We start from the raw sequence: 24,762 nt of genomic DNA, 5'->3' as shown, positions 1-24,762 counted from the left end.
ATGTGATAAATGTAGAGGTGCTGGCTGTTCTCTCACTCTGCTGTTTAGCTGTAAAGGACGCCTCCCTGCCTTTGTCTCATTCATGACCTTTAATAGTCTCTTCTAACATGCAGAGATCTGTATGATCTGTTTCATAGAGTCTAACCAGCCTGTACAGGTAACAACAACAGTCACTGCATCACTGACACACAAACGTCATCTCTGTCAATAACAACATTCATACATGGAATAAAAACACATCAGTGGATCATTGCTGGAGCTGATGTTTGTGCTCCTGGTGCAAAGGCTCTCAGTTTCCTCCTTGAAATAACATCAGTGGTGGGTCAGCGACATGCTTTCTTTCCCTCTCAGGTTTAAATATCTGGGACTCTCCACCGTTTGGTTTTACAGCTGAAGAAGCTTCTCTGATGAAACGTCTTCCAGAAACTTAAAGACGTCTCTTTTCTCTCCAAGCTCCTTAGATCACATGACCTGGATGACTGAACCTACAGACATATTGACCTGGTTTCATGGTCACATGACAGGTCAGAGGTCAGCGACTGTAACTCAGTTCCTCCTGTTAATGTGAACTCACTGAGTGTTTGTGGTTTACCTCTCAGACTGACTGAAGATGATGATGGAGGAAGAGGAGGACAGAGCAGAGTCTGCAGGGTCCAGCTGTCCGTCTGTGAGGAGTGACCGGTCCAAAGATCTAAATCCACTCTTCAGTGGTGAACCTGGAGCAACGAGGTCAGAGAGCTGAACTCACTGAGTAACAGAAATAATTCTGCACTGACATTATAATCAGTGTTGACTCTGGTTGATTGTCTGACTGTGTTTGTGAGCTGAGAGGAAATGAAAATGAGTTTGTAACAAAAATCAGTTTTGTCCAGTTTTCCTGTAAAAAGCTGAACTCTAATCTAAGAGGATGTTACTGACAGGAAACAGCTGCATTATCTGCAGTCTGTGTGATCACAGCTGCTTCAATCATGTTTGTGTCTGCAGAGGTCAGAGGTCACAGTCTGCAGGGTCCAGCTGTCCGTCTGTGAGGAGTGACTGGTCCAAAGGTGACCCTCCACTCTTCAGTGGTGAACCTGGAGCAACGAGGTCAGAGAGCTGTGATGACTCCTTTACATGTTTGTGTTTCCTGGATAAATATGACCTGAAACATCCTCAGATTGTTACAAAGATTCATTAAAAAGAAAACAATGAAAGAGAAAAGATCCAAATGTTCGACTTGGTCATTTGCTGTTTGAGGACAGTGATGCTCATATCTGTGGGGAAAGTGTGACCTGAGTGGGTTCATGTTTGTCTTTAAAGAACAGAGCTGCTCTGATTCTCTTTGTGTCTGATCTGTTAAACAGTCTGAGAGGTCACACAGAGACCCAGCAGCTAAAGCCTGGATCATACTGGCTGCTGTTACTCCATCAGGACAACACTGAACCACAGTGGTGTGGATGTAGTGGATAAATCCCACCATACTGATGCTCAGAGTTAACCACAGGGAACAAAACCAGATGTTACCTTCAGATTGTGACCTTTGGAGTGGACGATGCAGATTTCAATAGAGAATAAATGTTGTTGTTTTTCAGCTGTGAAGAAAGAATCTAATTTTCTGAACTTAAGAATTTATGATGCTGGAAACAACATGGAGACTATAACACAACATTTCCACTGTGTTCATAGAATGAATGTAAAACTGTCAGACATTCATTAAATATGCAAAATGTCTACAGAAGCATCAGAGGGTCAGACGTGAAGCACTCAGTGATTTTGATCAAATGACTCATCAGTTATTGATCTGTACTACACTGATCTACCACGTTAGTAAAGCTGGTGTTCTGGTGGTGGAGGGAGACTCGGATCATGTTCTGGTTTTGGAGCAGTGATCTGCTGATGGTTCAGTTTGATGAGCTTCTTCAAAATCATCCCTGACATCACCACTGAAAGGACGTCCATGAAAACAGACTGAAAATTACTGATATGTTCACAATCTGAGAGTTTAAAACTTGACAGACTTGATTCAGATGAAGTTATTTGAGCAGAAACTCCTGGATCTTTATCCTGTGTGGATCTAATCCTTCATGGTTCCTCCACAGAGTGGAGCAGCAGAGCTCAGAGGTTCCCAGTGGTCAGTCTGCCCAGCAGCATCAAACACAGCTGGACTCCATATTTATGGTCTGTACATGTACAACAACTACTGTTACATCTGTTCTGTTCACAGTCATCTCCATGCTGCTCTTTGTAGACCAGTGGATCGTCAGTGTGTCCAACATGGATCTGATGTTTGGCTCCATGATTTCAGTCTGATTGGCTCATTCATAAATATTCTGTTCCAGCTGCTGGAGGACAACATCGTCACTTTTGTGAAGAACGAGCTGAAGAAGATCCAGAAGGTTCTGAGTCCAGATTACCCAGAATGCTTTGAGAGTCAGAGGAGCAGCAGCAGAGAGGCATTTGTGAAGATCACAGTGGACTTCCTGAGGAGAATGAAGCAGGAGGAGCTGGCTGACCGTCTGCAGAGACGTAAGAGGATTTATCTAAAGATTTAAGCTGCTGGATAAATGAGACATTTCCCAGAGATGGAAGATGGAGCAACATGTTTTAAAGATTAGTTCTTTTTGGAATTGAGTGTTTATTTTTCTTCTCATTCAGAACTTCAAGCTGCTGTTTGTCATCGTAACCTTAAATCCACCCTGAAGAAGAAGTTTGAGTGTGTGTTTGAGGGCATCGCTAAAGCAGGAAGCCCAACCCTCCTGAATCAGATCTACACAGAGCTCTACATCACAGAGGGAGGGACTGCAGAGGTCAATGATGAACATGAGGTCAGACAGATTGAAACAGCATCCAGGAAACCAGACAGACCAGAAACAACCATCAGACAAGAAGACATCTTTAAAGCCTCACCTGGAAGAGATGAACCAATCAGAACAGTGCTGACAAAGGGAGTGGCTGGCATTGGGAAAACAGTCTTAACACAGAAATACAGCCTGGACTGGGCTGAAGACAAAGCCAACCAGGACATCCAGTTCATATTTCCATTCACTTTCAGAGAGCTGAATGTGCTGAAAGAGGAAAAGTTCAGCTTGGTGGAACTTGTTCATCACTTCTTTACTGAAACCAAAGAAGCAGGAATCTGCAGCTTTGAAGACTTCCAGGTTGTGTTCATCTTTGATGGTCTGGATGAGTGTCGACTTCCTCTGGACTTCCACAAAACTACAATCCTAACTGACCCTAGAAAGTCCACCTCAGTGGATGTGCTGCTGATAAACCTCATCAGGGGGAAACTGCTTCCCTCTGCTCGCCTCTGGATAACCACACGACCTGCAGCAGCCAATCAGATCCCTCCTGACTGTGTTGGCATGGTGACAGAGGTCAGAGGGTTCACTGACCCACAGAAGGAGGAGTACTTCAGGAAGAGATTCAGAGATGAGGAGCAGGCCAGCAGGATCATCTCCCACATCAAGACATCACGAAGCCTCCACATCATGTGTCACATCCCAGTCTTCTGCTGGATCACTGCTACAGTTCTGGAGGATGTGCTGGAAACCAGAGAGGGAGGACAGCTGCCCAAGACCCTGACTGAGATGTACATCCACTTCCTGGTGGTTCAGGCCAAAGTGAAGAAGGTCAAGTATGATGGAGGAACTGAGACAGATCCACACTGGAGTCCAGAGAGCAGGAAGATGATGGAGTCTCTGGGAAAACTGGCTTTTGATCAGCTGCAGAAAGGAAACCTGATCTTCTATGAATCAGACCTGACAGAGTGTGGCATCGATATCAGAGCAGCCTCAGTGTACTCAGGAGTGTTCACACAGATCTTTAAAGAGGAGAGAGGACTGTACCAGGACAAGGTGTTCTGCTTCATCCATCTGAGTGTTCAGGAGTTTCTGGCTGCTCTTCATGTCCATCTGACCTTCATCAACTCTGGACTCAATCTGCTGGAACAACAACAAACAACCTCTACATGGTCTAAACTATTTAACAAACTAAAACTTCAATCTCTCCACCAGAGTGCTGTGAACAAGGCCTTACAGAGTCCAAATGGACACCTGGACTTGTTCCTCCGCTTCCTCCTGGGTCTTTCACTGCAGACCAATCAGACTCTCCTACGAGGTCTGCTGACACAGACAGGAAGTAGCTCACAGACCAATCAGGAAACAGTCCAGTGCATCAAGAAGAAGCTCAGTGAGAATCTGTCTGCAGAGAAAAGCATCAATCTGATCCACTGTCTGAATGAACTGGATGATCGTTCTCTAGTGGAGGAGATCCAACAGTCCCTGAGATCAGGAAGTCTCTCCACAGGTGAACTGTCTCCTGCTCAGTGGTCAGCTCTGGTCTTCATCTTACTGTCATCAGAAGAAGATCTGGATGTGTTTGACCTGAAGAAATACTCTGCTTCAGAGGAGGCTCTTCTGAGGCTGCTGCCAGTGGTCAAAGCCTCCAACAAAGCTCTGTGAGTAAATCTGTGATCATGTTTATTTTTAAAATGTTGATTAAAAGTGGTCATAGATTTCTTCCATGACAGATCCATGTCCTAAAACCATGAGCCAGCGTAGTTGTATAGTATAAAAGAAAAAAGGAGAACTTTTGACCACAATATTGTAACTTGAATGAACTTTTGATACAGCCTTTAAACATAAAATTTATGAACAGAATCGGTGACAAAGGGCAGCCCTGGTGGAGCCCATCACCCACCGGACTTATTACTATCCAACGTATTGCCGGCTATGCCAACCAAGCTCTTGCAATGGTTGTAAAAGGATCGAATGGCCATAAAATGTTTCTCAGTTTTATTATTTTCAGTCACATCTGTTTTTGATTATTAACTGAATATTTTAAAATTCAGGCTTTTTATGTTATACAAAACATCATATTTTCTTATGATGTCTTGTATTGATTCTGAAGGAATAGTTTTCATCAGTATCGCAGATACCAGCCTGAATTTTACTTTGTATTGGATCAGGAAGGAAATCAGTGGCATCACACATCACTTACAGCAACTTCAGTACCTCTTCATTTTAATAAACTGGGGGGAGGTGCACCAAGATTCAGTATGAGATAAAGAATTATTTTTAACTGTAAGGTTGGAGAAATCTGTTGTTGGAAATTGGAAGAACAGGTCATCTTAAAAATCACTGCATTGTAGTTTTATTCAGGCCCCTTCAATCTGTGATCGCTGTTGCTTTGCATTGTAAATGCTACTATTACAAAAGTCACAAATATTAGTGTATGTGTGTGTTGTTGGGTAATAAACCAAAAGAACAGAATCTACCAGCACCTCACTGATTTCTGCTTAAAAACAACAAAAAAGCAATAAAGCTCTGATTTGTTTGGTTGATCTTGTCTCCCTTCCACCTTGATTTCAGACTGAGTGGCTGTAACCTGTCAGACAGAAGCTGTGAAGCTCTGTCCTCAGTCCTGAGCTCCCAGTCCTCCCATCTGACAGAGCTGGACCTGGGTAACAACAACCTGCAGGATTCAGGAGTGAAGCTTCTGTCTGCTGGGATGAAGAGTCAATACTGCAAACTGGAAACGCTGAGGTCAGATCAAGCGATATCGATTTTTTTTTCATCAATTAACATCATTTAATCAATTTCATTTGGAAAAAATTAACAGTGTTTATGTTTTGTTTTTTTTAATGAATCCATGCAAGTCACAGTAAACTGCCACATTTGTCTTTTGTAACATGAGGCAATAAGGATTCCAGCATGTCCTGAAACAGTGTTGAAATATTGTAAATGTAGTAGCTCCTCATGGCACCATGAATATACTTTAACACAAGTGTTTCATGTCTTCTTGTCATCCTTTCTTCAGACTGAGTGGCTGTAACCTGTCAGACAGAAGCTGTGAAGCTCTGTCCTCAGTCCTGAGCTCCCAGTCCTCCCGTCTGACAGAGCTGGATCTGGGTAACAACAACCTGCAGGATTCAGGACTGAAGCTTCTATTTTCTGCAGTGGAGAGTCCAAAGTGTACAATTCTCAGGTCAGGATTCAGTCTTTTCTGATGATGATTTAAAACCTGAGTCAGGTCGATAAATGGCTTACTCATTTACAACAGACATGATTTGTCAAATCACCTTATATCTAACCCAAAGGTCCTGTGTTTTACTACTTTGATTTTTTTAGTAAAACACAGGACCTCTTAATATTTATCTAAGAGACCATATATAATTTTTTTCCCTGGATCATGTGTGTACCCTCCTGGTTGGAGCTCCAGCAGCCTGTATCAGTGAATGGGACTTTAAATGAAATTGCTGCCCCTGTCAGGAAGAGGTCTGAGTGACACACAAAACAGAAAATATGAGCACTGCATGTGTCTGAGGCTACTCAGATACAGACCTGAATGAGACACTAACTTTGTCTCTGAGAGATAACTTTTATTATTAAATACACTTCATTTCTCATCTGTGTAGAGAATGTAGAGTTTGACATGCTAATATTACAAAATGAAAAATCACACTGAGTCACAAAGAAATTGTTTTGGAGTATTTATGGTTCAGCTGATGAAATTGTTCAAACAAACCAGTAATTTACACCGAAACAGCACAAGTGAAACTTTTTCGAGGGACTTACACTAAGCTTGTCCTGGTACACCTGTAGAGCCCAGCTTCTATGGACCATGAGCTTAAGTTCTGTGCTGCTCTGATTTATTGCCTGTGCTGTCTTTCAGTTCAGCTTTGTCGAGTCTCTGGTAGGATTTCTTTTACATGACCTGTGTAAAAACAAAACAGGAAACACATTAAGCTGAAGTAAGATGCACAATTTGAAAAATGGGGCACAAAAAATGTTGCTGCTTTCTGGAAAGTGCGTCTAAGAAGACCCAATGGAGAAAGTGAAGAGAAAAATCAAAGATTAAGAAGAAGAAAATGGCAGAGGCAGTTTCTCTTGGACTGCCTGCAGATGGGGTGAGACTCTAGAAACAGGGATGATTGGAGAAAATGCAAAGAGGCCAGGAGATGAATACTCTGGTGTTCTGGGGATAGTGGGAGTGAGAGGGAGAGATGCCAGTAAATGATTTCAAGGATAAATTTCAGAGAATCAGAGCTAAGAAACCAAAGCAAGTGGGGAACTACAAACATATGGACAGACTCATAATTAGGCCAAAGACACATTAAAGCAATTATTACAGGTTTAGAAACAGGGATGGATATGAAGGAGCTTAGCATGAATTTGCATTGAGGAAAGAATAGCAACGAGCATCAGAGGAAACAGTTAGGAAAACTAAAAGGATGTACTGGCAGGAATACTGCAGTACTTTAGGAAGAACTACCGTATTTCCCAGACTACAGAGCGCACCTGAATATTAGCCGCACAAGCTAAAATCAGGGGAAAATCCTGTTTTGTACATACATTAGCCGCACCTGACTAAAAGCCGCAGGTGTTTCAATGTTGACTTATCATATGTAAGAGAATATGCACAAAGCAAATTGTCAGGAAAGAGATGGCTGTTTGGAGACACACCCCTTTTATTAATATTTTGAAAAACAAGTTATGGGTACATATTTGCATAACTTTTTAGGTATATGTACAAGTAGCGGTAATTACAAGTACAAAACATGTACTGTGCTTCATAAATGAGTAACAAATGTAGTACATAACAATAACCTACAGCACACCAGAACAATTGATTCGGACTACCTTTTAGGCTCAGGTGCAGTGACACGGCTTTAACAAGAAGAAAAGTCAGTCATTCACCACCATCTTCCTGCCCACTAAAACCACCAAAGTCCTCTTCTCCAGTGTCGGAAACAAACAGGCTCAGGGTGGCTTCGTCATCCACTCTCAGCTTCTTTCTTTCGTTGTCACTTTCAAAACCAAAGAAATCCTCGTTGTCAGTGTCAGAGTCGAACACCCTCAGAAGGGCCGTGGCGGTGTCCTCCTCTCCATCATGCAGCATTCAGCCCTTCGAAATCTGTTGGTGATCGTGGATGTTTTCACACTTTTCCACGCTGTCAGAATCCAATGGTGGAGTTGGGCATAACTTGCTTTTTGCAAGTTTATCGCCGCTCATCATCCAGGCCTCCAGCTGAACGGGTAGCGCTACTTTGAAGTTTGTTTTTCGCGCTACCTCGTACTGCACTACGTTGCCTGACGGATGGACATGTGACCAACATACCACTCTTGAACCCCGATCCTTCCGCCAGGCAACGTAGTGCCGTACAACAGCGGAACAAACAAAACAAATCCGCTCATGGACAATCCATAGAAAAGCCGCACCTGACTAAAAGCCGCAGGGCTCAAAGCTTGTGCAAAAAGTAGCGGCTTATAGCCCGACAATTACGGTACACCAGTTCAGAATGTGTGGAGTACAGTTAAGAACATGAATGCAGACAGGAAACAACAGCAGCTGTTGTAAAGTAAATTCAAACTCCTTCATTAAATGCAGCTGGTTGAGTTGAAAACAATGGAGAATGATTGTGTTACGTTGTTTATTTTCTATAGAAATGGAGCAGGAGTGCATGCAGAGCTGGACGTGGGCTGTATATACATGCGTGTATCTGTTTTGTCTGTGAGCAGAGAAAACAAAGCGCTGGAAATGTCATATTGAAATGTTAAATCAGGAAAATCCTGGAGAAGAGGATAGTTCTAATGTTCAGTTTGTAATGTTGAATTCAACACAGCTCTTAAATGCATAAAAATGACTTCACCTGACGTCAGACTGAACAATCGGATTAGCTACTGATATTGATTTAACCCGTTTAGACCTACCATAGAACCAAGTCCGCCAGAGCTTATATTATATTTTTACATGCTGTAGAGCCATTTTTGGGAGCATTTCAAGTTGCTATACATCAATACAACCATTACAGCCTAAATTTTAATATGTATGTATTAAGTGCATAGTAATTACATAAATTGCAAAAAAGTGCAATAAACTACAAAAAAATTGAAAATCGTTTTTGTTTTTTTAACATATATTTCTAGTTAGAGAAATTTAAGAGGCTTATCCCTCAAAACTGTAAATACAAAAAAGTTGCACAAAATAGTTTCCCACCTCAGGAAATTTATTTTGAGTGCCTTCATAGTTTTATTTTTGAAATACACCAATTTTTATATACTGCAGGAAAAACGAAAATAAATATTATACTGCAAATTTGCAAAATAACAGCATATGCATCAAAATAAACTATTTCCAGCAGAGCAATATGAGTCCTAAGCATATGTGGAAGGAAACTGTAACCTAGGACAAGCTGATGGCATAAGATGTAAATACAACTCCTCAGGTTTCATATGCAAAAAAAATTATTGCGCTAGCTCACGTGATTACAGTGCTACCGGGATTTAAAAATAGTTGCGCAAAACGGAGTGTGCCCACTCTGACCAGTTTTAAAGGGTTAAAGCAAGAAAATATGGTATTAGCATTAGATGCCAATTCCTATTAACCTTAAATTAGCATTACCTGCTAATGGCAGTCTACTTAGCATTAACTCCTCACTAATGTAATGCTAATTCACATCAAATTATCTTTAGCTTTAGCATTAGCTGCTAGCTTCAGCCTACCTAGCACTAGCTGCTCACATTGTTAAAAGGGAAGAGAAAACGATATTAGCATTAGCTTGTAATAATTATTCACCCCTAATTAGAATTAGCCACTAATGGCAGCATACTTAGCATTAACTCCTCACATCGTTATAATGCAAATGATGCTAACTTGCATTAAATTAGACTGCTGTTATTAGCTAATGCTATTTAGCAGTAGCTGCTCACATTGCTATAAAGCAAAGGAAAACGATATGAGCATTAGGTTCTAATGCGTATTTGCCTTAAATTAGACGTAGGTGGGCAGCACGGTGGCACGATGGTTAGCACTGTTGCCGCACAGCAAGAAGGTCCTGAGTTCAATTCCACCATCAGGCCGGGGTCTTTCTGTGTGGAGTTTGCATGTTCTCCCCGTGTTTGCGTGGGTTCCCTCCGGGTACTCCGGCTTCCTCCCACCGTCCAAAGACATGCAGCTTGTGGGGATAGGTTAATTGGATAATCCAAATTGCCACTAGGTGTGAATGTGCGAGTGAATGTGAGTGTGAATGGTTGTCTGTCCCTGTGTGTTAGCCCTGCGACAGACTGGCGACCTGTCTAGGGTGTACCCCGCCTTTCGCCCTATGACAGCTGGGATAGGCTCCAGCGCCCCCCGCGACCCTGAAAAGGATAAGCGGAAGCGAATGGATGGATGGATGGATAGACGTAGGTGCTAATGGCAGCCTACTTAGCATTAGCAGCTCAGATGTTGTAATGCTAGGAAAAAGAGTGTTAGCATTAGCCGTTCACAATGTTATAAAGTTAAGGGAAATAGTGTTAGCATTAGCTACTCACATTGTTAAAAAGTGTTAGCATTAGTGCATAATGCTAATTCACATCAAATTAGCATTAGTTAATAACGGCAGCCTATTTAGCATTAGCAGATAATGTTGACCTTGGCCCACTGGAAAAGTTCAGAACTAAAGATTTAGGAGTGTTTCTCGATAGCTCTTTCTCGTTTGAGAAACAAATGAATTCTGTTATTAAAACCAGCTGTAAGGTTTATATTGTTGATTGTCATTTATACTTAGAAATATTTACTCATATATGCTTAGAGTTGTATAATCGATTGCATGATGATAGAGGTTTGATCCTGAGTAGTCTGTAAAGACTCTGTGTGCCTTCCAGAGTGCTCTGGCATGCACACACCACTTGGGGCCATGAGAGAGGTCGTACCCTCTCTTACTGATTTATGGTGTAGGACAGGGGTCTCAAACTCAATTTAGCTGGGGGCCGCTGCAGGCAGAGTCTGGGTGAGGCTGGGCCGCATTAGGTTTTCCACAAGAAAGGCATGGTTAAAAAAATTCCAATCCTCTCAAATCTCTTTATTTTTATTTTTTAACACAAAATATTAAAAATAAATAAACAAATTAAGAATTAATAAGAAAAAAAATCAATCTGTAATACATAAATAAAACAATAATAAGATATTTTTAGTCAGTGAACTTGTGTTTTTTTCAGTCTTCTATATCTGCTGTATTTAGATTGAAATGTCTGTATTAACAGTTCTATAACCTTCTTCTGAACATGAATGGAACACTGTAGAAAATGAACTGTTCTTCTGAACATGGCTTCTCTTGCCTACTCCTTGCTGCTAGAGACCTGGCAGCGTTTCCTCTCGCATAGCCGAGCCAGATTTGGCCTGAGGGAGGAAGCAGTTGCGGCCCTCAGTATGTCTTGAAGATGATCATCCGTAAGTCTGGACCTGTACTTGGACTTATTGAAGTTCAAAGTGGAGAAGAGCTTTTGGCACAAGTATGTGCTACCAAAAAGGCACATGGTCCGCTTGAACAGGGCTCAATTCTCTCAAAAATTGTCCAAGCTTGTCTGCTTTTCCACTCACCTCCCTGAACTTTGCTTTGAGTTCAGAGTTGCACTGCAGCTCAAAGAGCTCCATTTGAAGCACAGAAGGGGCATCTTGCACATCAAAGGAGAAGGGGTCTGCAAAAATGTGAAAGGTGGCTCTGTGTGTCTTGAAGTCAGCAAATCTGTGATCAAATTCCTCCTGTAGCCTCAAAATGACATCAACATACTCGTCAGCACTGAATGGTGTGCCTGCATCCACGAGTGCCTTGCATGCTGGGAAATGGCAAAGGTTTGTCTGAGAGAGCTGAGCTTTCCAGAGCGCCAGTTTTGTGGAGAATGCTCTCACGTTGTCATAGGCAGCACTGACAAGTTGCCCCTGGCCTTGTAACGTCTTGTTCAGTACATTAAGCTCATGTGTCATATCAACAAGAAAAGCTGAGTCCATGAGCCATTTGGGATCAGTTAGCACAGGAACACTAACTCCATCCTTCTCCATGAAGGCTTCACTTCTGCTCTCAACTCAAAAAGTCTCTTTAATACATTTCCCCTGCTGAGCCAACGTACCTCAGTGAAGTCGAGCACATCCCCATATTCTGACTCCATTTCCTCTAAAAAAGCACAGAACCTTCGGTGCTTTAAGCCCCTGGATCTGATTTGGTTGATGCATTTCACAACAATAGACATCACATTGTCAAACTTCAGGCATTTGCTGCAAAGGACCTGCTGATGGATGATGCAGTGCAGAGCAATGGCCTCCTCCACGCCTTCCTCTTCCAGTTTGTTTTGTGCCACCAGTCCATGTTTCCTCCCTGTCATTGATGGCGCTCCATCTGTTGTTATTCCAACAAACCTCTTCCATGGCAAACCAACATTCTCAATGGCATCACACAGCTTGTAAATATCTGCTGAGCGGTGGTCTGGCCATGCATTGGAATTACTGTGAGCAGCTCCTCCATCACTTCAAAACTGTCATCAACACCACGGACATACATTGGGAGCTGGGCAGTGTCGGTGATGTCTGTGGTCTCATCAAGAGCGACTGAGTATACACTGAAACATTTGGCTTTCTCACACAGTTGGTCATAAATGTCACTTGACAGGTCAGAAATGCGATCTGCTGCGGTGTTGGCAGAAAGGCTGATGTTGCTAAACTGACCTTTCTTTCCCGGACAGACTATATTTGCAGCCTGCAATATGCACTTTTAGACAAATGCACCTTCTGTGAATGGCTTCCCTGCTTTAGCAATCATCTCACTAACCACGTGGCTCCGACTGCTGCATTATTCTCTTTGGTTGCTTTCTTGGAGAAATCTTGCTGCCTCAGTAGATCTGTTTTAAGACTGGCAACCCGGTTCGCTCTCTCGTCTCCCTGGTATTCTGCATCCAGCTCAGCATGTCTAGTTGTGTAATGACGTTTCAAATTGTATTCCTTGTGCAGCGCAACTTTCTCTGTGCAAATAAGACAGGTCGGGGTGCCCCTGTGCTCAACAAAGAAATATTGCATTTCCCACTTTTCCTGAAATTGTCGGTGCTCATCACCAACCTTTCTCTTCACCGCAGGCTTTGAAAAAGACATGTTTGGGGCTATGTGACATTTATAATTCTACTTGGTGTCACTGTCGCATTGAAGTTTCAATCAAGCGTTTAGCCGACGGACGGGGAACGTCTCAACGCGTAGAGAACGTCATTTCTGCTTCTTTTTCTTGCAACCGTAGCACGGCGATCGGCAGATAAAAAGCCGGTAGCAGTCTCCTTTGTTTTTACGCTCGATGTTCATGTCTTTCATGACGACACGAACACCGTGGCGTTTGCAGATGGTAGAAAGTGCAGGGATAGCGAGCGCAAAAAAGGCGACTGCTCACGGCGCCGGGCTGTTGTTACAGGAGAAAGAAGCGGAAATGACACCGTGACATATAACAAATAACATCAGCTGTTTCTGATGTTAGTTGTTTTGACTGCTTTTACATTATATTGAAATATATGTAATGTTCATGTTTGCTGCAATGCAAACGCAGTGATGCAAATAAAAACATGGAGCCACAAATAACGGTGCGACCCTATAATTAGTCCGGGTTACCGGGGACTGTTGTTGCCGATGAACAGGTGTCGCTATGTGACTGCAGACTAAATTGGGCTGCATTGAGTTCATGACTTTTCTTTTATCCCGCCGCCTACGCATCACTGTGAGAGTTAATATGAGATCTCTCTCTGTGGAAAAATAACTTTAAATCCCACTGACGTGTGTATAAATCTATATACGTATAATGTCCCGCTGGGCAGCAACTTAAAAAAACAACTTTTTTTGAAGTGTTGTGAACGCAGCGCGCTGGGGCGAATGTCGGCGTTTGCCCAATAGAAAGGAGGAAGCCAGCCAGGCACAGGAAAGAAAGAAACACTCCAGGGCAACGCTGCTGGAACTTTGACTCATTGAGAAATGTTTCCCTGCTTGCATCAAGCCCGGCTGGTGTCCCCTGAGATCCATATCCCACCCTGATTGGTGGGTTAATTCAGCTCCGCCCACAACACTGTAAAGTGTCATACATTATCAAACTAACATTACATTTTCATATTAAGGTGGGGCCAAAAACTATCGTCCTGCGGGCCACACACACACACACACAGACACACACACAGACACACGCACACACACACCCACGCACACACACACACACACACAGACACACACACACACACAGACACACGCACACACACACACACACGCACACACACGCAGACACACACACACACACACACGCAGACACACACACACGCAGACACACACAGACACACACACACACTCACACGCACACACACACACACACAGACGCACACACACACACACACGCACACACACGCACACAGACACACGCACACACACGCACACAGACACACGCACACACACAGACACACACGCACACACAGACACACACACACACACACACACAGACACACACAGACACACACTCACACACACACACACACACACACACACTATGCACAGACTGGTACTCTTTGTTCATACCTGTGTAAGACGTCATAATGAACTTGTGCATATTCATGTAAGCTCAATAAAGAGCAGTGTTACGAGGGAGCAGACGAGAGCGACTGAGGTCAAGTGAAGGAACGGCGCTGTCACAGTTCTCTCCCTCATCAATTGTCTGGTTCCAGCGGTGGGTCTGTGCTAGACGACCCATCACCAGCTTTTTCCACTGGTTACCAGTACGTGGTAGAATCCACTTCCAGATCTGGTTGTCTTTAAATCTGTGAATGGATTGGCTCCATCTTATCTCTCTTTAACAAAAGAATCCAAGTGGAGCCCTCAGGTCTGCAGATAAGCAGCTTCTGACCAGAACTAGACGTAAAAACAGAGGTGAGCTTTATCGATGGCTGCAGCCAAACTCTGGAACAGTCGCCCTTCACATCAGGTCGTCACCAACACTGGACATTTTTAAAAGCCGGTTGGAAACACATTTGTACTCTGTAGCTTTCAATCCTGACCAGTCTTTATAGTCATTACTGTGTATGTTTCCTATTTTCTCTCTACTCTGTGCAGCACTTTGGCTCAAGCTGTTTTTAAATGTGCTGATAAATAAATGTAGATTTCTTTGAATAAAACAGTGGAGCCGAGCTTTGAGCTCAGTGTGTAACAGTGTGTGTGTGAGAGCCATGTAATGTCCATGTGTGCATGCTGACTGTGCTGCTCTGACCCCCCTCCTCCTTTCAGGGTGGAGCCTGCTGGAGTCCGATGGTTGAGACCAGGTCTGAGGAAGTGTAAGTGTGTTTTTAATGGGATTCATGAAAACAAAGCAGCACACATTCAACCATCTTCATCATGTCAGGAGTCATCATCAAAGTGTCAATCAATGAACAGATGATGGATCAATAACTGCAGCTGGATTGTGTTTGTTCTCTCCATCAGATTCCTGTCAACTCACAATCGACACAAACACAGTGAACACAAAGCTCCAACTGTCTGACAACAACAGGAAGGTGACACGTGTGAAGGAGGTTCAGTCATATCCTGATCATCCAGACAGATTTGATGGTTTTTCTACTCAGCTGCTGTGTAGAAATGGTCTGACTGGTCGCTGTTACTGGGAGGTCGAGTGGAGAGGAAGCGTTTATATATCAGTGAGTTACAGAAGCATCAGAAGGAAAGGAGGCAGTTATGACTGTTGGTTTGGACACAATGATCAGTCCTGGAGTCTGATCTGCTCTGATAATGGTCCTGTTCATGTCAGGCACAATAACAGAGTAACATCCTCCTCCTCCTCCTCCTCCTCCTCTGTCTCTAACAGAGCAGCAGTGTATGTGGACTGTCCTGCTGGCACTCTGTCCTTCTACAGAGTCTCCTCTGACACTCTGATCCACCTCCACACCTTCAACACCACATTCACTCAAACTCTTTATCCTGGGTTTACAGTCGGTCGTGGTGGCTCAGTGTCCCTGTGCTGAGTGGAGTGTAAAGAGTGTCTCCTGTTACAGAAACACTCTGACTGTTGAACAGATAGTTCAGTCTGTACATGTCTGTCTCTTTCACTCACAAACACGTTTTCAGATTCATGGATTCAATCAGTTGATGTTTGAAACTCTTCTAAATGATTCCTTGTAAACTTCTTCCTCTTCAGTCACAAACAAACAGGAAGTGATGTCACATGTGTTCCTGTCCACACAGCAGAATGAGTCTATTGCTGACAGTGATGTACAAACAGAGTGAGCATTTCTGAGGCCCAAAATAAACTGAGTAGTTCACTGAATGAACAATGGACTGTGAGCTCAGTTCCTTCATCATTAGTATGGATTATATATGTATATGTATTATATTAGTATCATATATGTCAGGTGCTGCTGCTTTCAGTCATTGTGCAAATGTGCTGTTTGTAAGGTTGTAAAGCTGCAGTAAGCTGAGACTGAAGAAGTCACCTGATCAGTGAGCAAACGTTTCTGAAAACGTCCAGATGAACAGAATCAACCTTTTGGGATCAGCCAGCAATGCAGCATCATTGTTGTTCAGCTTCAGAGGTTTGCAGGAATGAACTGATGACCAGAAACAGCTGCAAAGTCCAAGAAAATACCAGCTGGAGTTCAGCTGCATTTGAAGAAGTCAAAGAAAAGTAAGGATGGCAAAGGGCGACGTTTTCTTCCAAAGAACTGCAAACATGGTCGACGCCTCATTAGAAGAATCATCTGGACATTTGTGAGGAACTCTAACCAAGAAAGCAACGTCACACAGATCCAACAGACAGTTTCCATGACTGCAAGTGTTGAGTGGAAAAATGCTACATTGCATTATTGCATCCTCTCACCACAGGAGGCGCTGTTGGCACCACTGATTGCTGATCAGCTGTTCTCTGATGATCTGATTGATACTGTGAATAACGGGACTCACTGAACTCTGTGACACAGTGAAGATTACAGAGTTTAACTTCACCCTTTAAGACTGACCACAGAACCAAGTCCGCCAGAGCTTTTGTTATATTTTTACATGCTGTGGAGCCATTTGTGGGAGCATTTCAAGTTGCTATACATCAATACAACTGTTATAGCCCTAATTTTAATATGTCTGCATTAAGTCCATAGTAACTACATAAACTGCAAAAAAAACCTCTGCTCATCCATCTCTGTGTGTATCAGGATACATTTGGTTCATAATACACAGAAAAATCAGAGTTATTACCTGTAATAAATGTGAAAGATTCCTGCAGTGATAACCAGGCAGGACTGAAACACATCCAAGCTGTCACCACGGTAACAGCACCGCCCATCCACAGGTGAGGGGAGGAGCAAAAAGAGGGACTTTGACCATTTTATACTAAAAACACTCAACTAATGTTTCTAATATGAAACAAATAAGCCCACATTAATGTGAGCGTTTATTAAATAATAATAATGATGATTTCCTCCTGATCTCATTTCCACAGCAGAGAAAACTGTGGTGTATATTGAGGTGGAGGGTGTGGTCTGTGGCTCAGGTGTAGAGTGAGGGTGGGGTGCACCACAGCAGCATGCTGGGACTGCTGAGGGTGGAGGAGGGAGTGATGATGACATCAGAGCTGCAGCACAGAGACCAGTGAACACACAGTCTGTTCATCTTTGCATAGATACAATATACAGCACAATATTGAATGACAGACACGCTGTGGGAGCTTCCACAGATACACTGACGTCAGCATCCAGAGTCCTCCTGCTGCTCCCCCCTCAGAGCCCCGTGATCAGCACCAACACATTCAGTTAGATGACAGAGTCCAGCTGCAGCTAGAATCAGCTCCCCTCTGTGAACAACAGCACAGCGTCAGTGTTTCACACTCAGTGAAAGGAGGAAACAGCAGAAGAACACCATGTGTGCTACGTTTCCCAGGACACACTACAAACTGCACAAATACAGAGCAGCACGTGGAAGGACCTGGAGCTGCATTTACAGAGCTGCAGACAGCGTGATGTCCTGTATGGACAGGTGGAAGGAACCAAGTCCTCAGCTGGAACACTCGTGTTTGTCCACAGACAGGAAACACAGCAGGAAACTTCCTCACAGAAGTGCAGCTCATGGATAACACACTTCCTGTCAGTCAGAATGAGGCTGCAGCCAAACACAGAAAGGTGTTTTTGTCCAGATGAGCCCAGAGAAGAAACACGAGTGTTCACAGACATCAGAAGCTCAGAGAGGTGAAACATGAGGTTGGAGTCCTCGTCAGCATCCAGAAGAGCTGCTGTGAAACCCTGAGTACTCATGACAGACTCTGATGGCACAAACACATCATGATTCAAACAGAAAGACAAACATGGAGCTCCTGATCCTCCTGCATGAGAACAAGCTGACATGAGCGCTGTGTCTGAGAGTGTCTCCCTGTCACAGTGACAATAACACAGCTGCTGCTCACAGTCATTAAACTGACCTGAGGTCAGCTGTGCTCCTTACATATGAACCATGTGACCTCACATCAGTGCTGTGGATGACTGTAGTCATAGAAGAGTAGAGCTGTAGCAGGTGGTGTGAGGAGGAGGTGGTGTATTCTAGTTAACGCAGTACTGAAACACTCCAGCAGAGGGCGCTGTTAAGTCCTTATTGTAACACAGTTACTGTGTGCAGTTAGACTTCATACATAATCTGCACTTATTTCCATCAGACATGCTGTCAGGAAATGATTGGTTTCTATACATTTCTAAACACAAAACCTCTTCACACTTCTAACATGCACATTTACACAACTAAATGGCAGTATTGATGAAAAGAAACACATTCAACAAATCCATTTAAACCTTAAAACAAACAAAAGGAAGCATCTCTATGGACAAACAAACCCCTCCACTTGGTTTGACCTGCTGATGTCATGTGTGACATCAGCAGGACTTTAAAATGAGGAAATGCCGGGCGGGCGTTTCCCCACACCTGACCCTCATGAAGACTGAAAAGACAAACAAAGTAAGAACAAATGACTTAATCTGTAACATAATAAAATGTAAAGAAACATGTAACTGAGTATTCAGCTTCATTTGCAGAATGTTTGATTTGCCAGCAACTGAATGCTTCCACACACAAACCCGGCATAGTGAGTGAAGCAATGTTACTTAACAAATAGCAAATCATAGCAAATACATAGAAACAGAATAATGTGTTTAATATGCAAAAGAAGAAGAAGAAGTAAACACATATGGGACAAATGGAGACCATTGCAGCTCATCCACTTTGTCACACAGTAACAGTATAACTGGAACACATTTGCAATTTAGATCCAATGTTTCTGAGAGAAATAAAAATTGATAGAGATATATGCATGTGTTATTATATTTATGTGTCCCAGATAATTGTTTTTCATTCAGTCATGGGACACCCACCCCTTCCTCCCAAGTTAACTGCAGCCAAAGCGAGCTAGTGGGGGTATTTAGACACTCACAACCAGTGGGGTAAAAAGAGCAACCAAGAAAGTGGCAGCCTGCACGGCCACAGATGTGCTGGAGGAGCTAGAAGCTCTACCCATGGAGAAACTCCTGGAGAACCTTGCTAAGCCTAACAGGGGACAGGTACTTCTGCCCAACCTGGCAGCCACAAAGTGAACTCATTTAGGTAAAGATAACCACATGCACCTAACCAGCCTGCACCAGCCTGACATTTCTTCCTCCTAAGTAAAAACCAATGGATGGATTGAACTTAGAGTCTCAGCTCAGTTTTCTATTTTGACCACCTACACCCCAAGATACTCTTTTTAAAAGTGTTGTTTTCAGATCCCTTTGAAGTTCATAAAGGGCCTGTTCATTTTCATTCAGATGTTTTATTACATAAATGTTACTGTTTTCTTTTGATTTATGCTCCCACTACACTGCACCTCTACAAACAACAATGCCACGGACTGTCAGCTGCTTTTACATGCTGTGAACATGAGTAGGTTTGATCAGAGTTTCAATTATCAAAGAAAAGACAAACTGAGCAAAAAGAAGGAAAAAAAGACCAACTTCTTCCCAACTGACAAGAAAAATACTCGTCATGTTTTCATAATAAAGGATCAGGCTCCCCATTTATGAGCTTGGACCAATAATGTATGTTACACTGATGCTACTGTAGAGACAGGGTCAACATCTCTATTTAAATATAATTAATATGAATGTGGCAGGATGAATGTTATCCTTCGGTCCAACCCACTTTCAGCCTGGCCCATTAGGGGGCGCTGGTATAAATAGTGGCCATTTGAGTGTCTCTGCATTGCTTGCCTGTGATCTCCTTTTTGGTCACCTGACTTCCCCTCAGTGTGGTAGAGATCATTTGTGGGTTACTCCTTTGAAGTCTCCATCGTGGCTGGTCGTAGCTATAGAAGCCTCCTCTGAGCTATTCTGCTTACGTTCTGTGACCCGGCTTACTTGGTACGTAATCAACTTTTGTTACGCTCTCTGCCTTCTATTGTTCTTTTATAGTAATTATTTATTATGTTTCGCAGGAAGTGTGGGCCGTAGTTTTGCGCCAAGCTACGCGAACTGAAGTGCTGCTGTTTTGCCTTGCTGTGCTTTTACCGTCTGTTCCCGTTGTGAGATTTCTTTCCCTGCTGCTGTCAGCTTTTACAGTGGACGTCGGCGTGGACAACGGCCATATGCATGCCGGTTATCGGAGTCAGCTGGCGTGCATATTGATTGACTGTTAACTTGTTGTCGTGTGACGGCAAGTTGGAGCAGTACGGCGATTCCGTTTGCTCCAGATTTTAGAGTTTTATCCAGATTGTATGTTTTATTGCTTTTGATTTGTAGTTTGGATTTTCTGTTACACCACTGGTGGGAGGCCCTTTTTTTAGCTGTAGATCACCAGTGTGGTCCTGCAGTTGGGTTATCCCCCGGTGCTACACATTAGTTTGTTGTAATATATTAAAATTTTCTTTGTTTCTTTTATTCAGATGCGGAGTGCCGACGTGGAGGAGACTAGGGTGCCTTGGTGGTGGGATCCCTTGAGTGTACACACCTGCCTTGTTTAGTTTATTAGTGTGATAGTGTGTTGCACCTGTGTGTTGGTGTGTTTTCTTTCTTTAGTTGTGTGTGGCATCCCTGCCCCTCCACTGGTAAGCCTCAGCTCTGAATACTTTTTTTAAGCATATTTGTACTTGAATATTTATGATTGTGCTTTTATATGGTGTTTTAAATAATTATTAATAAATTATTTTGTTGATCATTGAACCTCGTCTCTGGATTGAGTATAGCGAACCTAAGTGCCTTTCTGGTGATTTAGTGTTACTTTCAGTATTCTCTGGGTGAAATTCCCAGGGTGGCGTTGTCTTTTTAAAACTGCAAAGAGTATTTACTTTATATCCCAACCTCATCTCGCCACATACAAAACACAATAAAAGTTATACATGAATTATTCATTATTTTTACTATTGATAAAATTCATGTATACTAATCAAAGTTATACATGAGTAACGACATTATTAATAATGATTAATAATAATAATTCTAATGCCAACATGATGACTGTTCATAGCTCCTGCTTTGAAATACTGAACTTAAACATTGACCTGATGAAAGATCACAATTCACAGTGGCCCACTGTCAGAATCATTCTGAATATAAACTCATCGAGTTAATCTGAACCTTTCTCAAATGTGCTGTGAATAAATGCTGCTGCAAGCCACTGTGGGAAAGCTGTGTTATTATCATGGAAACATCTGTGACACATTCACAGAGGACGAGGACACAAAGGGACGACACGCAGAGGCTGTGTTAAAGTCAAAAATCCAAATCTTTAGTCCTAAACAGGCAGTGGTTACAAACAGGAAGACGAGCAGTCCATTAAACAGTCTACAGGGTCAAACATACAGAGAATTCAAACAGCTATTAAAAACAAATAACTGGACACTGAAAAACTTCAGTGATGTGTGAGGCACCAAAGGGAAGCAGCTGAGTATATTCAATGAATTATCTTCAAATACAAAGACAGAAACTCCTACAGGCAGCATGCAAACTGAGCAGGATACACAAAGATCAGAGATTACAAAAGAAATCAGAAAAGGATTTCAAACTTACTGAGAGCAAGGCCTCTGTTACAAATCTGTCTAATAGAAAAACATGCTGTACAGATACAATACGCTCAGTGTTCATGGTCATTTAAAAACTGGCTCTACCTGAACCACTTCAATATTTTATGAAGTCACTGAGTCGACCATTTCTACAGTTTGTTTCCTTCATTGCAGTTAGAGTGCGGCTGGTAAGGATGAAAACACACACAGAGCGTAAATTGTCTTTGTTAGTAACAAACGTCAGCAAAGAAAAGACAAAACACACAAACACTCTCATGATATTCATGAATCATTAGAAAGCATCCAAACATTCTGCTCGTGGACTTTTACAGTCTTATTTGCACTCGCTCATCTTCATAATCATCCTGATCAATACATGACAGGGGAGGCTTTGAGGTAGGCGGGGCTCTCTGCTGATGTCAGCATGAAAGGCAGGACCAGCGTCTGCCACATGTTGGTGAAACATCACAGTACACTGGCGTGGTTTCCTTTCCAGATGTTGGACGTTTGACACTTCAACGTTGAGGCCAACAAGAAGACACAGTTTTGGGTCGGGTTGCTGCAGGGTTTCTAACTGAGCAAAAGCAGAAGCACACAGACCAACAGGGATCAGATGCTGAGTGTTAGAGGAACATCTGTGCTGATCACTGAATGCTGCTGTGGTCTCTTGTTGAAGTTGGCTGGTGGGACAGTCTAATAGTGATATCCTGCCCATCGGAGGAACACTTTTAAAAACACATGCAATACTTTGTTTGTATTACAGTCACAGTTTATGTTATTTTTGTCCTTTAAAAGTGTTGCTGTACTATAAAGTCCTATAATTTGAGGCTAAAATGGCTCAGAGAGTCTCTCTCTCAGAGGATCTCCTTTGAAAGTGGAGACGGCTTTATCCGCTGATCCACGTCACTTTACCTGGATGTTTTCTTTGAAGCTGGATGAAGACTCCTCTCCCTCACTCCTGCTGCAGCTGTGTGGTCCAGTTGGCCTCTGAGGTCACAGTCAACATCTGTAGCAGAAGAGGGGAAATAAAAGTCCAGGTTACCAAAACTGGGAGCTTTTCCAAAATAGAGCGTAACTGGACTTTTTCAGCCTTACAGGCAGATAGTCGTCTGAAGCTGCAGCTTTTTCTTTTTAGCTTTTTCCAATCTCTGCTCTCGGCTTTCTTTGAGAACATGTCTGCTTTCTTGGCATGGGTCTGTCTGCTGTTGGTGAAGAGACTAAATCCACATACTCGCTACTAAGATCTCCTCAAGTAGTCTCAACCAGATTACAGTTTAAGAGTAAATGTCTCCTGAGAGTTTCACCTTGGGGAGATGCTGTCTTGCTAACATGCAATCATGAGCATTAATCTATGAGGTGAAAAAGTCATTTTAAAAGCTCCAGCCACAAGTTTTATTTCATCTGTGTTTTGGTCAGAGTCCCATCAGACCTCCAGAATGGTGTCAGAGTGTTTTCTATCCACGTGATGAGCACAGGCCTCAGGTCCAGACCTCCACGGGCACCATAGCCTCTTTGGAGCTAATAGGTGCAAGAAGGTTTTGTTGGGATAGGAACTGAAGAGGAAACTGACGAGGAAGGCAAGGATCTTCTTCAGCTCCTCCGAGCCGGGACCTCTTTGTGTAGGCCAGCATTGGCCAGGTAGCCCTCCAGCATCGCTGGATGGCCGACAGTGGAAAACCTAGAGGAGTAGGAGAGAAACAGCAGCTTGGAGCATGTCTTTATACTGTTTAGTTTTTAGAGCCACAGACTTTCTTTTAATGTCATTGTTCAGGATCTATGACTGATTATGTATTTATTGTATTCCTCCATGACTGTGTGACAGCAAGTGGAACAAACCAGCTTCACCTTTGTTGATATGCTTGTAATTTTAATATTGATTAAATGGCCATGAAATAATAGAAAGCTCATATATGAAAATGTATTTTAAGAAGTAAAATGTTAATCTGAGTACAAAGGAGTACACTCACCTTCTGGTAGATGGAGGTGTAGCGAGCGCTGGTGAACATCCAGGCCTCCTCGTAGAACTGATCACTGATTGGATCCAAAACATCGATGGAGGATCTGTGTAAGCGCTGAGGATCGTCCTGGTGGACAGAACAGAAGGAGAGTGAGACAAGTGAAGATATACTAAACAACACTGTGACATGAACTGAGCCACACACAGTTTGATTCACAGCTGATTGACACATTATTTGACCACGAGCAATCTTTTCTGGTTTGACGCCGTCTTTGTAGCCAGAAACCAGCTCTCTCCTCGGCTTCCTCCACTACATGCTTCCCCCACGCCAGTCTCCTCCGTCACTATAAAGGGGAGAGTCATGAGCTCCATCACCCTCACCTGTGCCGTCCAACGTCCCGCCACCAGCCTCCACTGCAGCAGGCCAGAGACCACACCCCTGCCACAATAAGTAAAAGTATATCCTTGCTGTACCCTTAATGCTAAATGTGCTAAATTAACCGCTGCCTTTGCCCCTTTGGGATTATTCTTATGTCACTGGGATGTTGACCTTTGACCTTCACATTAGAGAGATGGGCAGACATAATTAGTGTATGAATTTTAAAGTAACAGGTAATAAAGAGAGTGTAGCAAATGTAGTCAGGTTTATTACTCTGTATCACACATGAGTGCCCGAGGGAGGCGGGGCTGACTGGGGAGACACAGGAAACAGAGAGACAGGGCTGACTCGACATGAAACGATGAAACGTGGGACACGGGAACAGAAACTAAACACAGGCTGAAATGAACACTGAGGGAGGGAGAACTAAGATTACTGAGAGCCTGATAAATAAGAAGAACAAAAACCAAGAAAAACAAGAGTCAAAGAAAACCAAAAACACAAAGCATTGGGCCAGGACCCACTGCTGTGACATTTATATGTGATAAAAACATTAAAAACTGCTCAGATGTTGAAATCTTTCTACGTATACTTTAGGTTCAGCTCTCCAGCCTGGCATTTGGTTAAGCATGA

General features: G+C 42.9%; 2 protein-coding genes across 3 annotated transcripts in view; one reads left to right on the top strand and one right to left on the bottom strand.

The window, feature by feature from the left end:
• Positions 1–16,875, top strand: part of LOC146577283 (protein NLRC3-like) — a 682,649-nt gene extending 665,774 nt beyond the window's left edge. For both annotated transcript variants that reach the window (XM_085252799.1, XM_085252794.1), the window contains 9 exons: positions 600–729; positions 985–1,086; positions 2,079–2,157; positions 2,319–2,505; positions 2,635–4,435; positions 5,349–5,522; positions 5,797–5,964; positions 15,028–15,074; positions 15,223–16,875. In XM_085252799.1, the coding sequence (XP_085108925.1) occupies positions 611–729; positions 985–1,086; positions 2,079–2,157; positions 2,319–2,505; positions 2,635–4,435; positions 5,349–5,522; positions 5,797–5,964; positions 15,028–15,074; positions 15,223–15,758 (3,213 nt within the window). In that variant the 5' untranslated portion in view covers positions 600–610 and the 3' untranslated portion in view covers positions 15,759–16,875. The remainder of the gene's footprint in view (positions 1–599; positions 730–984; positions 1,087–2,078; positions 2,158–2,318; positions 2,506–2,634; positions 4,436–5,348; positions 5,523–5,796; positions 5,965–15,027; positions 15,075–15,222) is intronic.
• Positions 16,876–21,497: 4,622 nt separating this feature from the next.
• LOC146577282 (phospholipase D1-like) lies at positions 21,498–24,252 on the bottom strand. Its single transcript, XM_085253125.1, has 3 exons — positions 23,761–24,252; positions 23,223–23,471; positions 21,498–22,799 (listed from the first exon to the last, which is right to left on the bottom strand). The coding sequence occupies exons 1-3, from the start codon at positions 23,980–23,982 to the stop codon at positions 22,746–22,748; spliced, it is 525 nt and encodes a 174-aa protein (XP_085109251.1). The 5' UTR covers positions 23,983–24,252; the 3' UTR covers positions 21,498–22,745.
• Between the last annotated feature and the right edge of the window lie 510 nt (positions 24,253–24,762).

The sequence above is a fragment of the Mchenga conophoros genome, linkage group LG3, assembly GCF_057382185.1.
Source record: "Mchenga conophoros isolate Kocher_MC1m ecotype Shallow Benthic linkage group LG3, M_conophoros_male_GT1.1, whole genome shotgun sequence".
NCBI classification, from domain to species: domain Eukaryota; kingdom Metazoa; phylum Chordata; class Actinopteri; order Cichliformes; family Cichlidae; genus Mchenga; species Mchenga conophoros.
This window is presented reverse-complemented; position numbering and strand designations above follow the sequence as displayed.